General features: G+C 46.2%; 2 protein-coding genes across 2 annotated transcripts in view; one reads left to right on the forward strand and one right to left on the reverse strand.

The window, feature by feature from the left end:
- Positions 1–58: 58 nt before the first annotated feature.
- On the reverse strand, positions 59–6,152 carry LOC311307947 (ras association domain-containing protein 7-like). Its single transcript, XM_084436845.1, has 6 exons — positions 6,036–6,152; positions 3,294–3,442; positions 1,904–2,536; positions 1,487–1,755; positions 621–833; positions 59–265 (listed from the first exon to the last, which is right to left on the reverse strand). Exons 2-5 carry the CDS (start codon positions 3,394–3,396, stop codon positions 624–626), a joined length of 1,215 nt encoding a protein of 404 aa, XP_084292971.1. The 5' UTR covers positions 3,397–3,442; positions 6,036–6,152; the 3' UTR covers positions 59–265; positions 621–623.
- A 13,472-nt stretch (positions 6,153–19,624) lies between these two features.
- Positions 19,625–20,894, forward strand: part of brsk2b (BR serine/threonine kinase 2b) — a gene marked incomplete at both ends in the record, with an annotated part of 87,230 nt that continues 85,960 nt past the window's right edge. The window contains one exon of the mRNA XM_084436843.1: positions 19,625–19,715. Coding sequence (XP_084292969.1) covers positions 19,625–19,715 — 91 coding nt within the window. The remainder of the gene's footprint in view (positions 19,716–20,894) is intronic.

Here is a 20,894-nt window from a genome sequence, read left to right on the forward strand (position 1 = left end):
AGTACATCTTTACAATGGAATGTTTATGAAAATAGATCTATTTAATGTCACAGTAACGTAATATCTTGGTACATAAAAATGTGTGATTATAGAAAAAGACACGCACCGCGCTCACACACACACACAAACAAACACAAACACACACAGTCAGGCTGGATGTCACTTGTGTAGTTGGAGATAGAGGTCTTCCAAGAGCCGCTTGCTGATAGAAGCTGCTTCCTGTTTCCCATAGTCCACACTCCCTTCCCACAGCACTAGAGAGGAACTGTAAGAGCAGACATCAAAATGTCAAATAAAGTAGACAATCAAGGGTAAGCCTCCATTGCACAGCTACATATTCTTGCACAGCTACATCCAGGGGTGTAGTGGTGACTAAAGAAGTGGGTATACTCTGACTAAAGAAGTGGGTATACTGTAGAAATGTTCCAGTTTTTACATTAACGGTGTTTAAAGAAGTGGGTATACTGTGGGTCCACAGATAAAGAAGTGGGTATACTCAGTACACCTCCATATACCCTCCACTACACCACTGGCTACATCTCATGTTCACGTGTACAGATGTACAGTAGGCTACAGATACCCGGGAGTAAAATGATCCTGGATGAACACAGGGATCCTACCTGTTAGCATGCAATGACTGTGTCCATCTGCTCCTCCTCCAGTATGCCTGCGTTGCAGAGGTAGGGTGAGGGGGTGGAGAGCGGGTGTGTCGGGTCGTGTTGGGGCTGGTCCATGTGTGATGGTGTGGGAGGGACCCCCGTCTGAAGGATGAACTGCTGTAGGTTACACTGCCTCAGCTCCTTGTTCAGCTCCTCCATCTCCCGAAACGTCTCCTGGAGAGAACACAGCAGGCTTCACAGGTGGGATTTGAACCACTGACCTACCGCATGGAAACCCACGCAACTAATGGCTGGTTCGAAAGGGGAAAACCCCAGGTTAGGGCAGGTTAGGAGGTGATATATTTTGGACATTTCAGTCTCAGGCAGAGCTACTCATCACACAAATGTTGTTCTAAACAGCCTCTGCAACATCGAGAAGCAGTTGGAGGATCAGGCCTTGGCTGAAACATTGTTTGACGTGATGATGAAAACATTTGAATTAAACAATCTCAGCGTGTACTGAGCTTTGTAGCCACATGGGGGCGAAATAAGCCACATTATTGCATCAAAACATTCCAGTGTTTTTTTGTTTGTTTTTTTCTTTTTGGATCAGTTCCTCGTATTTGCCTGTGATAATGTCAGTACTGATCACTGATGTCATGTAACATGAGTAGGAAGGAAACTAAAAACAAGATACACCAAACAGATTCAACCAATCTCCTGTAGTCATGTTACACTGCCGGTTGCAAACTCCTTTTCCTTCTCAGGTATTAACAAAGCATTCATTCATTCATTCATTCGTTCGTTCGTTCGTTCGTTCGTTCGTTCGTTCGTTCGTTCGTTCGTTCATTCATTCATTCATTCATTCATGGTTTACTGTACTCTACCTGTAGCCTTGCCTCTGCAGCCTGCTGCTTTCTCTCCGCCTCTGTCAGCAACGCGTCCATCTCCTCTCCCTGCAGTAGACGGTTGTGGAGCTCCTCCTCCAGCTGCTCCAGGGCCTCCTCCGGCTGGGGTGTAGCCGGTCGAGAGCTCCGTCGGTGGGCCTCCTGTTGGAGGTCCTGCCCCAGCTGGGCCGAATGGGCCTGGAGGTTCCGGAGCTGATAGCTGTAGTCATCCAGTGAGGAGAAGAGCTGGTCCAGATGTCTGTGCATGTCTGGACAGTCATTGGCACTCTGTTAAGACCTGGCGGTCCTGGATGATAGGGCTGAGCTATAGTACACTATGTCGCATTAGTAGGATATGCTTGGTATGCACTGTGTTTCCTCTGGATAAAGTTGAAGTGGACAGAGTGAGACACTTACCCTGTTCTTTGTCCATCTCAACCCGTAACTGTTCCCCCCAGTGATCTCCGTGCACCAGCTCCGCCTCGTTGTGCCTCAGCCTCTGCTCCAGGACGTCTAGCTCCTCCTCCTGGCCCGGAGTCAGGCTTGGCGCCGCCGTTAGGGGCCTCTCCCATTCCCACTGTCCTACTTCACTCTCCAGGATTTGAAACTGGGCCTCCAGGCCCCGGAGTCTCTCGCGCTGCTGCAGAACCTGCCTGAAGACGTCCTCTTTGGACGGGCCGGACCGAGAGACCAGGGAAGGGGTGGGGGAGGAGGCCCTCGGTTCAGGAGAGGCCCTGGGCGACCGAGCCTTAGGCCTCGCCCTTCTCGGGACGGTGGTGGGGCCCAGGTTGAAGGTGAGAGCCTTCTTCGGCTCCCTGTGTTTGCTGTGGAGCTCAGGCTCCGGGAACCTGGCCAGGGGCCTGATTCTGCTCGGGGCTGACCCCTCGTTGGGCTCATCGCTGAGGCTGGGCCCGGTCCTGCACATGACGAACTGGACTTCAGCGGCCAGCTGACCCAGCCGAGCCAGCAAGAGGAGAGGACAGTCGTCGGCCAGCAGCTGGCGCTCAGTGCCGCGCAACCTCTGGATCAGAACATAGCGGCCCGTTTGACCTGTGAGGAACGGAGAGGAGGAATGGAGTTAGGAAGTTTAGTCCAGTCAGTTCAGTTTACTGTATTCGTACCCGTAGGTAGATTTGGTTTGCAGCAGAGTCAACCATACAACAAAAAGACAATAGTCAAACATAGTAAAAAACATAGTAAAAAGTGGGAAATAAAAAAGTTGAAATAGAATCATGAAAACCCCTAAAACCAAGAGATAACAATAGAAAGTAATCATTGTCTGTTCAATGTTACTGCTGCTTGTTCAACTGAGTGATGGCCGCTGGGACGAAGCTTGTTTCATGAAGTTTTGTTCTGCACTTTGGGACCATAAACCTTCGCCCAGAAGGAAGAAGCTGGAATTCGCTGTGCAGAGGGTGAGACTTGTCATTTAAAATCGAGACAGTTATTTAACCGCCTTGTGTACAGAGACGCTGGGTCAAGCTGTGGCTCACCAATCAACCTACTCGACTGTTCGACACTGAATTTCTATTCACTGATTCAAAAGTAAAGATGATAAATCAATCAATCAAATTTACTGAAAAGACTCATGGTCCATTAAGAGACATACAAATGCATATCCAAACAACACAATTTTAAAATGCAATAATACCAGTGTTTCCACATGACAGAATGAAGTGGTGAGAGTACAACTGGACGATTCTTGCACTGATTTGATAATACTGTCAAATCCGATTCAGATATGACGATGTGCTTGACTCAGTCTCAGGACCCAGCAATGGATGTATGTAAAAATGTGCAAACTGACCAATGGCCTGAGCGAGAGCGATGACCACGTCCTGACAGGAAGTCTCCAGTGACAGGCCGCACACCACTCGGACCACGCCCTCCACCCACACCTTCAGCTCCATCTCTATCTGTCAATCAAACTCTGGGGAACATGGCTTCACCTTTGACCTGCATATGAGAAGAGAGGAAGAGGTGAGAAGATGGGATTTTACAGTAATTTTTTGTACATAGATACACACTCACATTCACTGGTTAGACTGGCTGATTCGTAACAATGAGAGGCTTTGTGCAAGAAACCCTACTCTTTTCATTCATGGGAACATTGTGACTTTCTGACCCTGTGCTATGTAAACCAATATCTACCATAGCCTACTGCACCTGCCAACTTAATGACTCGGGGAACTGAACAGACCAGAGAATCCAAAGATAAATCATCTTGCATTACGTTCTCCGAGTGTAAATGTCCAGATACAGTATCAAGAAGAACCTATTCAACGCCAAACAGTCTGTTGCCTCGTCCCATGTACTGCAGTCTAAAAACTAGAAATGTTGCTCAGAGAGCACAGATATCCACATAAATGTTTGATATTTCTGCATCTGTTAGGCCAGTCCAAACCCTGTGTCTCTGTGACCTTCCCATGTTGATATGGCCATTGACAATTAATGTGGGATTTTGGAGGTGAATGGCCACCTATCGAGTTTCATGAGAAGTCTGGTAGTTTTTGAGTAAGCCTAGTACCAAAAAAATGAATGAAGGTGAATGGTTGGCCTGTCAGTGTTTGGGCGGCTCGTGGACCTGACCCGTGATTTGGATACACTCCAGAATTGAATGGGTTCTTAGTTGACCCATGCTACAACCCTCCACCAGTTTCATGAAAATCAGTCTGGTAGTTTTTGCGTAATCCTAATTGAAAAAATGAATGGCGGTGAATGGCCGGCTTTGTTTGGGTGGCTCGTGGACCTGCCCCGTGATTTAGATCTGCTCCAAAATCCAATGGGCTCTAACTTGGCCCATGCTACATCCTTTCACTGAGTTTCGTGAAAATTGGTCTGGTAGTTTTTGCGTAATCCTGCTAACAGTAGAAGTATGGACGCATGTACAGTACAAACACCGAAAACATTACCTCTCGCCCTGCGCTGTCGCTGGGGCAGAGGTAAAACGCATCTGAATTCGGAAGTTGTCTGTAAACCCAGAGCACAGAGAGTGAGCTCAACCTGACACAGAGCCAAGCTCTACTATCTCTATGAGCTGAATGTGAGGATGGGCATGCTTCCTCTCACAGAATGAACAATCCCCCCCTCACACACACACACACACACACACACACACACACACACACACACACACACACACACAGACTTCTTTATCTTTCTCATGGCTTCTTTTACTCCCCGGGCCTCGTCTCTCCTCACTCCTCTGAAGCTAGGTGGGAGAGACGTTTGATTAAGCTCTCTAGAGTCATACAGGAGAGACCGGTTCTGGCATTCCAACATGTCAACTGCCCGAAGCACTGGTTTTATAATGTCTGCATGGGGGCATGGATTCATGAAGTGTACGGTTTCATTCAAGGCACGGGGAAATAGTAATTAAAAACAAGCTCTGCCTGAAGAACATAAATCAAGTTTACCAAGAGCTACTGAGGAATCTTCTCTTTTGTAGGGCTGTTCACAGTCTGATTTCACGACAACGAATCTGTGCTCTTTTTCAAGCTCAGACTACTGTAGCCTACAGTATATTGTAAACCAGATTTTTTTTTTTTTTTTAAGTTCCCATCCAGCAAACTGTACAAATGATAACCATCAATTATCGGGTGGATCTCTGCACTTATAATAACAACCAGACATGGTTGCGCAGTGGAGTGGGTGACAGGGTGACAGGCTGTGGTTAAATTGAGACTATGTATATGTGTATGGTCCATGATACTCTCTCTCCTTCCCCTCTCACAGACATCAGGTTACACTGGGAAACCAGAGACATGATGAGCATGTCACATACACATACACACGCACGCGCATGTCACATACACACGCGCGCACGCACGCGCGTACACACACGCGCACACGCACGCGCACACGCACACGCACTGTTTAACCAGGGAGGGCAGCCCTTTCCCGAGAGGAAGGAGACGGACAAAGAACAGAAGGCATGCAGCGTTTCAAGTGAATCCAGGTGCTTTCGGCCCCGCCCACTAGAGTAGCCTAAATAAAAACCTAATGTTTCAAGGTGGCAACTGGAACGGAGCAGAAGTCTCTAAAGTGACGCGTAACCGAATAGACACAGGGAGGTCTGGAATGTAGCGATGAAACGCAGACATTCCGAGCACCACCCACCCACGCATACCGCCTCTCTGCTGCAGTCTGTTTGCACTGAGTGAGGATAGGATCACTGCAGCTTTGGATCATATGACGTTTGTTTTTGTTTGAACAGTACCTGTGGCACTTCTAAAGGTTACAATTTATACTCACTCACTCACTCACTCCCAACACACACAGCCAGAGATTTGCCGCAATAAAAACAAAGCAACTGTATAAGCCAACACAATCATAATTCAAACAAACAATTAGTGCCCATAGATTATAAACTCAACCGTGAAACAAAACTACTGAAATACAGAATAAGCACTGTTAGTCAGAGTGCACGTTTTGCGCATATGCGATCTGCTTTCAGCCTGTTTCAACAGCACCTATGATTTACAGCACAGAGAAAGAAGTCAAACCTGTTGTTACGACACAGGGAGAGAAGGTTATTTTTGTACTTTACCTGTCGGCATAAACCGTCTTCTTATTCCTTGTTGTCCACTTTACTTCTGTATGCAAGTTAAGAAAGTAGTAGCCTACGTTCCTAAAGTGCGCCAAGTCAACAGCTACTCTAAAGACACTCCTCTGGTGTGGAGCAACACTGGAATGCAGCCCTCCTGGGCGTACCGGGTAGGGTGCTCTCTCTCTCTCTCTCTCTCTCTCTCTCTCTCTCTCTCTCTCTCTCTCTCTCTCTCTCTCTCTCTCTCTCTCTCTCTCTCTCTCTCTCTCTCTCTCTCTCTCTCTCTCTCTCTCTCGCGCACATACACGCAATTACCTCACTATTTGAGATGAATATCCCAGTGGGTCAGTTCAGTTTAGAGTGAGGTAATTATGTGTGTGTGTGCGTGCAGGTGTGTGTGTGAGAGAGATAGAGAGCCAGCGAGTGAGAGAGAGAGACCTTTGACCTTTAGTAATCCCTTTATTGGTACAATAAAATTAAGTTAAAATCAAGGATCAGCCCATTTCACAACATAAACATATATAGAATATATATATATATAAAATAAAAAAACATCACACAACCAAGTGCACCTCTTCCAAAACACATACTGTATATCAAACATTAAAACGCCAGCAGAGAGAGAGAGAGAGAGAGAGAGAGAGAGAGAGAGAGAGAGAGAGAGGGAGAGAGAGAGAGAGAGTCAATAACAAAAGCAGGGTCACTCTCCATCTGTACTCAGCTTGTCTCACAGAGACACCCAGCTCCCAGTGTTCTATAAACACATGCAAACACACCAGACTGACTACTCCCATCCAACATGTTTAGCCCTTTGTCATGTTGCAAGTTGAAATGGACTCCAAATGGTTGTTTGTTTTGGTCCCTTTTGTTGCTTGTGATAGCCATAAACACCCCACCTATGCCCCCCCCCCCTTCTTCTGAAACCCATAATTGGAGGCAGACCCATCTTTTGATTTATTGATTAACATTTTGGCTGCTATACTCCAGTCTAACCACTGGGGAGCAGTCTCCAGTTGGATATGAATATACTTTATATTGAGAGAGAGAGAGAGAGAGAGAGAGAGAGAGAGAGACAGAGAGAGAGAGAGAGAGAGAGAGTGGTGGGGTGGGGGGCAGGGCAACTTTATGTCAAAGTGACAGGGAGGGACAGGTGAAATAGCTACAGCATATCCTCCTCCTCTCACACATACACACACACACACACACACACACACACACACACGCACACACACACACACACACACACCCATCAGGTCACAGTAGCCAAGAGGCACCTGGGGAGAGGTCATTTCTCTGACTGGGCCAGGGAGTAGTGTGTTGTTGAGGGAGAGGACTCCCTCTGTAATCACTGTCAGCACATAGATGATAAATGTTGTGTCGGTATTGGCTACCTGCAGGCAGAACTGACCAGCTGCCCCACGTCCCCCACACACCCTCCCCCCCTCTTCATCCCAACCAGCAGAGACGTCCCCCACACACCCTCCCCCCCTCTCCATCCCAACCAACAGAGACGTCCCCCACACACCCTCCCCCCCTCTCCATCCCAACCAGCAGAGACGTCCCCCACACACCCTCCCCCGTCTCCATCCCACTCCAGCAGAGACATGGTGACGAGGTGGGAGGGGGGGCGGGGGGCAGTCTGAACAGCTTGCTTGATCTAATAATAGTTGCAGTAAACCGTAACGTCAGTGCAGTATTATGCAAAATGACAGCTCGCTATGATCACCTACTGCATATCCTCTTAACCAGATTGTTCATGCCATACTGACCATGACTATTGGGCCTCAACGGGCAGCCGTTACCCCCTCTCTGTGTGCTGAGCGGGGGTCAGGACTGTGTCAACCTGGCTACCAATTTCAAATAAATTCAATATGCTTTATTGGCATGAATGTCAGGTGAACAATATTGCCAAAGCGCCAAGAATAGAATTCAATAATAACATGAGAAAACAAATTAAGTATACTAATGGATAGATTAAGTAAGTAAGTAAGTAAGTAAGTAAGTAACCTAACAGATATATATATAAAAATAGGACATAAAATAGATCAATAAAGAAACAATTAACAAAAAAGATATTCATACAAAATCAAATGTATCAAATGTCACATGTGAAATAAATAAATACATAAATACATAAATTAACTAACAAACAAACAAACAAACAAACAAAAAAGATCCACATGCAGCAGAGGAGTAAATGAGAAGGCAGAGTGTGAGTTGAGGGGAGACTAACTACAACTGTTATGTGATGTGTTGGTTTTCTCTTAGGCTGTGACATGCACTCACATATCTGGCTGTGCTGTAGCGCTGACACTATATTTAGTCTGGTCAGAGAGTGTACCAAAATAACTTTTTATGTTTGTTTTAATATTTTCATATGTTCTACATTGTAGAAGGAAATGTTGTTCTGTTTCTAGCTCTCTCTGTGGACAGAGCTGACTCAGCCTGTCTTCTCTAGGCAGCCAGGTCTGCCTGTGTCGGCCGGTCTCTATGGCCAGTCTGTGATCACTGAGTCTGTGCAATGTCAGTGTCTTTCTCAGTTTTGGATCAGTAACAGTGGCCAGATACCACTCTCCAGAGAGAGTGAGAGAGAGAGACAGAGAGAGACAAGAGAGAGGAGGGAGGGAGAGAGAGAGGCAGAGAGAGAGGGAAAGAGAGAGTGTGTGTGTGTATGAGCGAGAGAGAGGGAGTGTGTGAGACAGAGAGGAAGAGAGAGAGAGAGGGAGAGGGAGAGAGAGAGTGTGTGTGTATGAGAGAGAGGGAGAGGGAGAGGGAGAGGGAGAGGGAGAGGGAGAGGGAGAGGGAGAGGGAGAGGGAGAGAGAGTGTGTATGAGAGGGAGAGGGAGAGAGAGTGTGTATGAGAGAGAGAGAGAGAGGGAGTGTGTGAGACAGAGAGGGAGAAAGAGAGAGAGAGAGGGAGAGAGTGTGAGACAGAGAGGGAGAGAGAGAGAGAGAGAGGGAGAGTGTGTGAGACAGAGAGGGAGAGAGAGAGAGGGAGAGTGTGTGAGACAGAGAGGGAGAGAGAGAGAGGGAGAGAGAGAGAGGGAGAGTGTGTGAGACAGAGAGAGAGAGAGGGAGAGTGTGTGAGAGAGAGGGAGAGAGAGAGAGAGATATGGAGAGTGTGTGAGACAGAGAGAGAGAGAGAGGACCTGTCACCTGGCTCAGTCTCCACACCTCCTGAGTTCCCTGCCCTGCTGCCTGTCAGCGCACTCACCCTGACAGAGAGGCAGCCTTGGGCTACGGCAATCATGCGAAGAATATGAGCTCAGCGACCAATGGGGATCCCCTGCTGCCTTCGTCCTGTCACGCCATTGGGCGAACGGTCTCAATCATGCCAGACTTTTGTCAAATGAAGAAATGCCTGGGGTTGTCACTGGTCCCATTATCCGTCCAAACCCACAGCTCTGTCACAGAGTTTCGACATTTGGATAAAAAGACTAGGAGAAACAGCTTGGAGGGCCCCCAGTGGCTTTACCAGGGAAAAAAGGTTCAAGCCCAAGGATTTGATCTGGGCTGCTGTGGATGCTGACTGTAGCTCTTTTGAAGGGTAAGGTTTGTATTCCAGGCTTATACTTTGACAGTGGGGCTTGTACCACTCTGCTGGTGGGAAGGTTGTCAGTTTGTCTTCTCTACTGGGACCGAGGCACGTACTAGCCTCAAAGACATAGCCTATATGCAGACTTTGGAAGGACAAGGGTGAAATGTTTTTTGTTTTTTTGCCATTCACTGCTTTCTCAGACATGTCAATCATTGTCCCCCACCCCGGCGGTAGCCGAAAGGGGGTATTCAATTTGCTGATGTTTGTTCTTGCGTGAGTGGGTAGGCCCTACCCCTGTAGTATGAGAATCGACCACCACCAAAGGGGCGCTTCAATTCATTTTGATTGTTACACTAAAGAACTATGCTTGTACTGTATTTTATATTGCTTATTGTGTATTGTGTATGATGTATAAAATTGTAGTGTTCTGTTGTGTGCTGTGTGTTTTGTTGCTCTGGAGCTGTACAGCACTTTGGTCAACCTCGGTTGTTTTAAATGTGCTTTATAAATAAAATTTGAGTTGAGTTGCTGTCTCAGAAAAGGAAAGTTGCATGGACTTGTTGGCTCCACCAGATGGAGCTTTGGAAATCCAGCCACAGTGTTTCCCATACATTGATTTATTGATTAATATTAATATGAACATTGCCCATCATGTATTGATTTCCTTCTTTTTTTTTTACTATTAAAAATAAGCAAAATTGTATTTAATTTAGAGCTACGCACAGTGCATGGATTCACTCAGCCCTGCCTCCCACACTTTAGCTTTCTCACTCTCTCGACACAACAGACCCCCTCCTCTCCATGCACAATCAAAACTTGTTCAACTCTGATGAATCAAATCAAATCCAACTTTATTTGTATAGTGCATTTCATACACAGAGGAACAAAATGCGCTTTACAGAGAGCAATGGGGGGGGTCCCATGTTTTAAGTATAATATAATGGATAGTAGGGCATTCTGATGAGACATTTCCTGCCTGAATGTCTATCAGAATGCCCTATAGTGTGCTTAAACCATGGATAGCGCATCCTGTCAGAGAGGAAATGTCTATCAGAATGCCCTACGACCCATCATATTGTGCTTAATTCATGGGTAGCGCATCCTGTAGGAAATGTCTGTTGACATTTCCTACCTGACGGGATGCACTACGCACAATAAAATGGGTTGTGTGTGTTCCACAGATCGCCTCCAAACTTTGCCAAAACACTGTTGGGGTGTGGTGCAGGACATAGGGTGGTTTATATTTCATGTTATCTAATTGCTTTAGCCACACCAACAGCTACCGTTATGTTATGGAAGCTGCTACTAGTTGTGAGCTTGTGAGCTAACTGGCTATCATGGTCTTATTGTGCTGGATTAGCATTGGAAGCTTTGGAACTGATGTGTCCAGGTAAAAGACCCGATCCTAATTTAGCAGATGTTAGATTTCATGTCATTTCAGTTCACAGCCATTTCGATGGCATGGCTGGTTCCGCCCTATTAACCAGTCCTGAATAGAAACAAGCCAGCTCAGCCCATAAGCCAGTCTGGACCTGGTCTAGTTTCACTCACTCACCTTTGGTGAACCCCCCATACAGATGCTTGTTGGTAGCCTAACATGCTCGTTCTTGTTGATGTTAAGTACTGCACATAGAATTCTGGTGTAGTACCCATCTAGGGATCCACCCCTGCAGGGTGGGCTTCAGGTTCCAGCATTCACAGCCGACAGACTCGTATAGAAGCTGAGCTTGATTTGTTGGGGGAGGTTGGAGTTTCACACACTGGCCATGCCGTTCAGAGCCTTTCATGAAAGCGCCTTCCTCACTTTAGGGTCTTGCTCAGATGAGTTGACCTATGAGCCCAGGTATTTGAAGTCATTGACTTCCTTCAGAGCAGTGCCTCCTGATGTTGTGAGGCGTGGATGGTCTGGGGGGATGTTGTAGGTGATGACCTCAGTTTTCTTGGCATTAATCCTAAGTCCAACTTTGGCACACTCTGTCTCCACTCTGCTCAGGAGCTCCTGTAACTCTTCCACAGGGTCAGACAGAAGTCCAGGTCCATTACATCCATTAGGACTACAGCGGGGTGTCGTCCCGCCCTCTTAGGTGTAATGGTGATGCCAAGTTCCTGCTCCTGTCCACTGATGGCCTGCCTGAGTGCCTAGTCCAGGACTATAATGTCCTCTTGCAGCACCCCTGTTATGATGTCAAATTCATCGCTGTTGCCGTCTGGGGTCACCACCTTGGCTCTGATACCCGAGTATGGTCTCTAATGGCCCAGAGTAGATTGGGCGCACCGTGCCACACACAAACACACGTTATTTGCAATAGTACTGTAGTTAGGACAATTGAGTAGCGAAGACCACTCATCATATAGATAATATCTAGGTCGATAGGGGCGGTAATGTAAGGAACAGTGTACTGTAACTTGTTTCCCTGGGGCAGGCAAAGAAGAACACAGGAAGTGAGCAGAGTGAGCAGTATGTTGTGATACAATGTTAGTAATTATGGTGTCTTGCCAGTGTAATTGCTGGGCTGCAATCTGAGTGGATTTGCAACGCAGCATTCTGCATTGGCAGTTCTGTAATTATCAATGAACTGCAAAGTTAGCACTGCACTCCCAGCTTGATTGCTAACAATTTGTGTCTTAAACAGCCATTGTTTACATGGTGGTCCTGTAGGCAGTGATAAGGAAACAACTCCTTTTATCCATTCTGGGACTGTGTGCCTTCCTTCAGCCTTGGGTTCTGTGTGAAGCAGAGGCGAGGGATATCAAATCTTGATGATAATTGGTATTCATTTATTCTTAAGGATCCCTGTTAGATGGGAAAATATCTACGACTTCACAACCGTCCAAAAAATCAGTCTACCACAGTCAACTCAGTCTTTGTTAGTTAGGAGATAGCAGCATTCCCAGGTGAATCAATCAACGGTTCTATATGCAGAGTTGATGAGAGACAGGAGAGCAGGCAGCTTGCTGGTGACGTCAGAGACAGAGGCTGGAGGTACTCTAGCTGATATTGTCTGCTTGGTTACTGCAGATTTTCCCCTCACAGGTGAAGCCTCTGTGGGCATGCTAGGCTGTTAAACAGACACACTTACTGAATGTATCCCCTTGGTATAAGCAAAGCCATATGTTACTTTTTAGCACACACAAACAAACACGCACACACACACACACACACACACACATACACACACACACACACACACACACATATACACAGACCCGGAAGCCTCCTCACAGAGGTGTGATATGCGACATGGCAGCTGTTATCATGTGGGAACAGAGCTGCAGAGTGTTGAATGATACTGACGGGACACACAGGATGATAATGACTTATGACTTCCTATCTGTTGTATAGTAGCTCTCCCTCTCTCTCTCACACACACACACACACACACACACACACACACACACACAACCACACACAGACACAAATACACACACACATAACATACGCGCGCACACACACCCTCTCTCTCTCTCTCTTTCTCTCTCTCTCACACACACACACACACACACACACACACACACACACACACACACACACAACCACACACAGACACGAATACACACACACACACATAACATACGCGCGCACACACACACCCTCTCTCTCTCTTTCTCTCTCTCTCTCTCTCTCTCTCTCTCACACACACACACACACACACACACACACACACACACACACACACACACACACACACAAAGCGGAGATCCATTCCCAAGGGACCACTAACCTAATAGGAAAACGCACAGTGGCCTGCAGATAGATCCTGTCCGAACAATACCAGACCACCAGAAACCCTGCCACTGAATAAATCAATACTGGGCCCTCCATGGGAGAGTCTGGGGCTGAAATAGGAATCTGAGGGATTGTGTATTATTGGACCATAACAGACGAGTCTTGCACAATGAAAACCAACGCTTACAGTATGGCCAAGCACTTTTCATGTTATAACAGAAAAACAACACTCTTCAGGGAGGGTGGGGTGCAGGTGAGAAGAATAATTTGATCAATAAAACAACGCTTGATGTGCAGAACAAAGAGAACTTGACTGGACGTCCATTCAAACGCGCGTTGTCCTAGCCAGAGAGGAATGCTCGATCTGCCATTGCCTGATGGAAACTTCCAGATGCCACATCCCTCTGATAGCCTGTGCCTGTGCTACCACGTGCCTGGCTGCGTGAACTGGAGCAGGTGTTTCAGCTGGGGAAACCTCTCACCGTTGTATGGTTTTCCTTGCCTCTGTCTTCATGCTTGAGAAAGTCTCCATCTGCTTCTGTTTGTGGTGCGTTTAGAGGAGACGTTCTCTCTACGAAGCTGGTTTGATCTGAAACCAGGAAGAGTAGGCTATCTCTCTCTCTCTCTCTGCCTGTGTGTGTGTGTGTGTGTTCACGCGTGGCTGTCTGCCCCTGCATTATCCTGATCTGCTGGCCAGACAGCCACAATAGAGCTGAGTAATGTCGAATTGGCTGAGCTCCGACTAGAAATATCTCTCAGAACGTCCGGGCTGGGTGCCGCCGCTGTTTCTACGCGACTATGCCAAAGAGACAGCACTCACACGCCCATTCATACAGAGCATACATGAAAAACATCTGTAATTGTAGCTATAGTGTTACATACAGTTCATATAGTTATTTACCTTTTCATATTAATAATTGAATGAAAACATGATTGCATTTACATATTATTTAGTCATTGATTTTGGGTGATACAAGATTTCATTTATTTGTGATTATTTTCATGTATATGTGGATCTACAAGTCTGTTGGTCTGTTCTCGCGTTATCAAGAGACTTTTGCCGGTCACTCATTTTCCGTTGTTTTTGCTTGGAAGATGCATGGACTGTTTGACATGGACCCGCGGCTCTCTCCATCTTTCTTGAACTTTATAAGTTAGTTTGTCAAGAAAGCAACTAACGGCATCAAGGACCACTTTACGTTTCATGGACTATTCCCTTTTTGTGCGTGGCTGTAAGCCAGCGCACCATAGATAGCGTTTGTCGGGTTGTCACTCCCTCCCTCCCTCCGTTCCGTTGTTGACCTGCATTTCTATGTTGCCACCACAAGAGGCAGTAGTCCCGGCACACCAAAACAAATACACTATAGCTGTGTTCAAAACCATTCCCTATTCCCTATATAGTGCGTACGCCATTATTTTGTAGTGTTCGGATTCTCAACGGTTAATTTCATTCACTATATGAGTCCACTACAAAATACCCACAATTCATGTTGATTTCTAGTGAACAGAAGATGTAACCTACAATTTATCTTGTATACCACAATGCAACGCTGTCATGTTTTACCGAAGGAGAAGACGTGAAGAAGACGGCAGCTATCGGTGGTTAAAGCAGTTAGCTAACGTCACAATGATTCCTGTAGCTGTTTTGTTGCTAATGTGAGTGTGAGTTCGCCTCCGTTTATGCCTGAGAAACAGAAGCTGAACCAACAGCATCAAAATAATTACAGGAATCATCGTTGTAATGTTAGCTAACTGCTTAAGCCACTGACAGCTACCGTTAATGTTATGGAAGCTGCTGTCGTGAGCTTGTGAGCTAACTGGCTATCATGGTCTTATTATGCAACTTTACAGCTTGCTATTAGCAGACAGCACCATAGTTGACAAAACCACACATTAGAATGTCAACCCATCATTAGAATGTCAACAGTTTATTTGTGATTTAGCATTCAAAACTGAACATGGAAGCTGAATACTACCCGAGTACATTTCAACCTGCAGCCATCAATGCCCTGTTGTTTATGTGATGGGCACATCTGCTTGCTTGCGTCCATGAATATCTGATGCAATGACATTTCATGTTGTGTCCGAAAACCATTTAATCGTTCCCTATGTAGTTCACTATAATATGGGGAACATTACATAGGGAATATGGAGTGAGTGAACGAGTGAACGATTTCAAACACAGCTTATGACATCCCACACTTCCAAGTTCCTCGGTAGTGTAGTGGATAAAGCATCTGACTCCCATATGGGAGATCAGGGGTTTGATCCCCAGTTGAGGACAAATCTAACTTTAGCCACAACCTTTCTTCCTCTCCTCTCTGCCCCCTTTTTTCAGATGGATGGGAGAGATCCCATAGGAACAAAAAGTTTATTTTTTATTTTTAAGGAAATGTACAGTATGTTTTGCAGATGAATTAACTGTGTCAAACTGATTGCAGAAACTGAGTGACCAATTAAGTGACCAATTACAAGTCCCATTGATATACTAGTCTATTTATATAGAAAACAGACTTGTGCTTACTGTTAGGTTTTTCTGTGTATGCAACTCTGTGTTTTGTTTTCTGCTCCTCCTGTTCTTGGTCCCACTCCCAGATTCCTGAGAGGATCCAGTTATAATAAATATAATTCAAAGCATTTTAATACATATGAGCATTGTGATTTGTCATTTGTGTTTGTCACTGGATGTTATAGACGTTATGTTAAAATATAGTTACCTGGTGCTATGTCAATTATTGAATTTATGTGCAGTAATTGAACATTCAAAATACTCCTGTTTTAAATTATACCTACAGTATAGGTGTCTCAGTAATTACCCATTATATATTAGTCTATACTTTGCATATATTTACCAGGTAAATGTTTAGTAATCGGGGGACTATGAAAGGAAGGGTTACCCAAAAAATGTTCAGAGTAAGTTAATTTAGCAATAGAAATCCATAAGCCTAGGGCCAATGGGCCTAGGATATAGACAATAAACTACCTGTGGAATGGTGGTGGAGCAATAGCGGAACATTTCAGATTACTAGCGGACCGCTGTCCCCGACGCTAATAATCTGCCAGATGTCCACTTGCCATTCGATGTGCAAATGGACAGGAACCCGCCAGCGGATTCTGCCAGAGGTCTGCCAACCACCGCTGTAGGTCCGCTAGCCTTGTGTTATCAGGGTTTATCCCTTACCTTTGTCCAGAAACAGAAGTTGAACCACTTGTAGCAAAATAGCTAACATTACAGGAATCATCAGTGTAACTGCTTTAGCCACTGACCGCTACCATTAATGTTACGGAAGCTGCTGCTAGTTGTTGTGAGCTCATGAGCTAACTGGCTATCCCGCTCTTATTGTGCTGCATTAGCATTGGAAGCATTGGAACTGATGTGTCCAGGCGACAAGACCTATCTTAATTTATCAGACATTATTTCATGTCATTTCAATTCCCAGCTATTTCAGTGGCATGACTAGCTTCCGTCCTAAGAGTCCTGAACAAAAACAAGCCAGCCACGCACATAAGCCTGGCTGGACCTGGCCTGGTTAGTAGCATGCAGCCAACAAGGTATTTATTGCTTCTGTATTGTAGCTATCGGTTGAATTGTATGTTAGCTACATCATGCTATGTATGGCCCAATGCTATGTTCAGTGTGCTAATAGTATTGTTTCATGTACAGTTTTCACTGTGTTAATGAAGGTGCTAATGGAGGAGATTTGGAGGCGAATTCTTCATTAAACCAGTGGAAGAGAACTACTTGTGTTTGCCTGTGCTTCGGGAGAATTACAACATCTCTAAGTAGGCTACATTGACTCGCACCTGTCAATGACACGCTCATGTGGACTTTTAGATACCATCACAAGACAAATATACTCCAGAAAGACACATTGTACGTCATTTACTCCATCACTCCTTAAAAGGGACTGAGATATGTCTGGACAATCGCCCTTTGTCCCCGGCTTGTAGAACATCCATTCTCCCCCTGAGAAACAGGCCTCTGTTGATGCCCGCTGCCCTGGTCTCTGTGAGCGCGTTGCACGGGTGGCTGAAACCCAGATGTAATGTGTTTACCTTCCCTGGTGCTAATGGCTTCTTCAAACACAAATCATTAAGTGGGGAGGAGACGTGGGAAAGAGGGGTGGAGGGAGAGAGAGAGAGAGAGTAAGAGAGAGAGAGGAGGAGAGAGGAAGCGGAGAGCAGGGCTAGAGATAGAGAGAGAGAAAGAGAGAGAGAGACAGAGAAGGGGGGTTATAGGCAGTGGGTCAGCGTGTTTGGTGAGAGGGCTGACAGCTAGAGGAAAAACAAGCGTGCTCTCTGCTGTCTGCGCTATTTGTCACGGCCACTGCCACTGATACGGCCGTGTCTCGTCAGTGGTTGGAGACCTGCAGACTTTAGTCTAATCGTATTCAACAACAATGCTTCTCGCAAAGTCAACTATCATTAGCTGCTCATCAAAATATGTCGGGCTTATTCTCTACTCCCGACATCACCTACAATAACGGAAGAGATCTCCTGTGTAATCTCCTATATCATAAAAAAAAGATATTCAATATAAATAGTTTATATTTTCCAGGTTAATACTTTTAGAGGTATCGCAGTAAATGGCATCTTCTGGACTCATTGTGCATTATTATATCCCCAGAGACACCTGATGATGACGCCCCGGGCACAGACCACCACTGACAGTGGGCTGCCCCACCACAGCCTGTGGTGTCAAACAATGCATCCATGGGCGGTCATGTACGGGGGATCATATCCCCTGCACGGATGTTGTTGTTGTTGCACAATTTACCAGAAAGCTCATGATTGATCCCCGCGAGAGGTCGCGACCTTCTGTGCGTAGACAATGGCTGTGATGCGCGCCTGGGGGAGGGGCTACACGAATTAATAGTACTTTCAGTAAAAGCCCCTCTCATGAGGACCACCACTGTCCCAGGGTGCATCCGAGGCCTCTTTCTTTGTTAGGAGCAGGGGAGGGGGAGGAGAGGGAGGAGAGGGAGGAGGGGGACGAGAGGGCGGAGGGGGAGGAGAGGGAGGAGGAGGAGGAGAGGGCGGAGGGGGAGGGCCCATCTGCTGCCAGTGTGAAGGCTGGGTCAAAGGCTTTGTTTTTCAGAAGTGATGAGATACTGTAGAGCGGTAGTCATCACCGCAGAGTAGTACTTTAATCAAGTAAAAGTGCTCCACACGCATGAACTGACACACACAGATACACGCAGCCACAGACACTGGCAGGCACACACACACACACACACACACACACACACACACACACACACACACACACACACACACACACACACACACACACACAGACATTGTGTTACCTCACACAAACACTAGTAGGTTTTCAAAGTGCTGACACAGCTCTAGCCTTTGGGGTTACTGTCAGTGTATCAAATCTAGGCGTACTTATCTTTGAGTAGAACATAGTCAAACACATCTGTACCAGAACATTAGCTGCAGGATAGGGAGAGAAGAATCAGTTCAAACGTCTTGGTCTTCATTAACCTCCTTCCCAGGCCTTCCCACAGGTTTTAGGTTTCCTGATTCTACACATTTATGAATGCGTGGATGTCTTCCTTAGTCACTGGATAACACAGTGGCCCACATAAACCATAAAAGGTATTATGATCTACAAAAATACTTTCTTCATATAAACATTTAAACAGTTTTTTTTTTTTGCGTGAAAAATACACATTCACCAAGGATGAATGTTTTCTACTGAATAAATGAATAAATAACTTAATACATACAAAAATTAATAAATAAATAAGGAAGTTCCCTTTCTTTATCACCTATAGCCTACCCAGAATAGGCTAGCCTACCTGTAGGCCTATTCAGTCGTAGTCTCTATGACTAGCTGCATCCCCACACCTACTGCGGTATGCTCCCGTGTCCTGTCACCTCGGACCCCTACTCAGTAATGATCGACCCCTGCGATGAGCAATGTGCGCACGCGTGTTCCAGATCTGTTAGCATCAGCCAACACTAAATGCTATCCCATCAGATTTCTCCGACGGGCAGTGCACCCAGCGACTCGCTTCTTCTTGAGCATAGACACACACAGACGGAAAAGAACACCATGCTTTCTCGATTTAAAAACGCACGTTTTGAGCATTGAATTAGAGGAGGAGACGTACACGAGAGTGACAGGGAGAGACAGGGGAGCCAGAGAAAATAGAGAATCATATTGACCATCTGCGCGGAGCGAGGGGAGGACGCCAACTGAGGCAGCCCACTGTGTAGTGGAATAATAATCTGCGGTTTTATTGTGCCAGTGAATATTCTTTAGAGAAACAGTTATAATTCTGCGGCTGCCTTTTACAGTAGCTCACAACAAAAATGTCATCGTCTGGCAAAGACAACAGCGCTCACTACGCCAACTATGTGGGACCGTACCGCTTGGAAAAGACGCTCGGAAAAGGACAGACAGGTTAGTTCTTCTCTTGTGTTGTGTTTGGTCCGCGGAGGCATTGAGGAGGATGCTGCATGTATCTCCCTAGTTCAGCTGGTCATATCCGAGTCAAGCTGTGCCTCCGTTTGAGCGTCAGTGAAACACTCCACATTACTGGTTACATAATGTGGGTTTGTGTGTGCGTGATTTCTTGTTTTCTATGCCTTTGGCAGCATCAGTTAGAGCCGCTTCAGTTTCCAGCCTTCAGCTGGACATGGTAGTTGTCTATTGCAAACCGTGGACTGCATATTGGGCTGTGTCACGGTCTGTTTCGGTATAGATTCAACATCTTATCGGTAAACTCTGTCATAGTCCGCCCCGTGCTCGCTGTGGCTGGCTATGGGCTTTCGTCTGATAATGACGCCCCTTTAATCCCGTTTGTCAGACAACAGGGTCCGTTCGATCCTACAATATCTTGCATATTTCGGTTTTCGTCACATTGCTGCAGATTGTGTTCCAATGCACTGACATCTACGATGGCCCGTAGCTGTAGGCTAATGTTTCATAGGAGAATATGCACTGGCGAATGATCTAGTCTACTGCAAAACTAGGGTGGGCCAGCTGAACATGCACGCGTCTGGCCACGGACGAACAGCCAGTCCCGGCAATGACAAGCCTCTGTCAGTGACTTGGGCATGTAGCAGCTCCAGTGCAATATCTTGTGTCCGCAACCGTCACAGAATCTCCACTTGGTGTCTCGGTTATTTCACTGACGCAGTCAAGGGATTTTTCTGCAGCTTTGCATGTCTGTTGCTATGCGGGAGGCACAGCCCCAAACTGACGGAGTTGCCTGTGCTAAAGAGGGTGGTTTGGAGAGGCCGTCCCTCAACGATGCCCACTGGGCAGTGGCCGCAACAGCTACCTCTCCACAAAACCTTGCAACAATTCTCTCTCTCTCTTTCTCTTTCTCTCTCTCTCTGTCTCATCTATCTATCTATCTATCTATCTATCTATCTATCTATCTATCTATCTATCTATCTATCTATCTATCTATCTATCTATCTATCTATCTATCTATTTTTGTCCCTCTCTTTACTGAACGGAATGACAACCAGCACCAACTCCACTGAATGTTTAATTCCTGTCACTCATGAGTTGGACCCAGGGCCCATCCCGACTAGCCTCGTGTTGCCAGCCTGATCTCCCGAGCTCACATTC

Source organism: Borostomias antarcticus (assembly GCF_949987555.1).
Source record: "Borostomias antarcticus genome assembly, chromosome: 4".
In the NCBI taxonomy this organism is placed as follows: domain Eukaryota; kingdom Metazoa; phylum Chordata; class Actinopteri; order Stomiiformes; family Stomiidae; genus Borostomias; species Borostomias antarcticus.

What these genes read in the sequence shown, in the direction of transcription:
- LOC311307947 (XM_084436845.1), bottom strand. Translation starts at nt 3,396, where the DNA reads ATGGAGCTGAAGGTGTGGGTGGAGGGCGTGGTCCGAGTGGTGTGCGGC. An exon ending in CGCTCTCGCTCAGGCCATTG is followed by an intron (nt 2,537 to 3,293) that starts GTCAGTTTGCAC and finishes CGTTCCTCACAG; the next exon opens with GTCAAACGGGCCGCTATGTT. An exon ending in CTGCAGAGGCAAGGCTACAG is followed by an intron (nt 834 to 1,486) that starts GTAGAGTACAGT and finishes TGTTCTCTCCAG; the next exon opens with GAGACGTTTCGGGAGATGGA.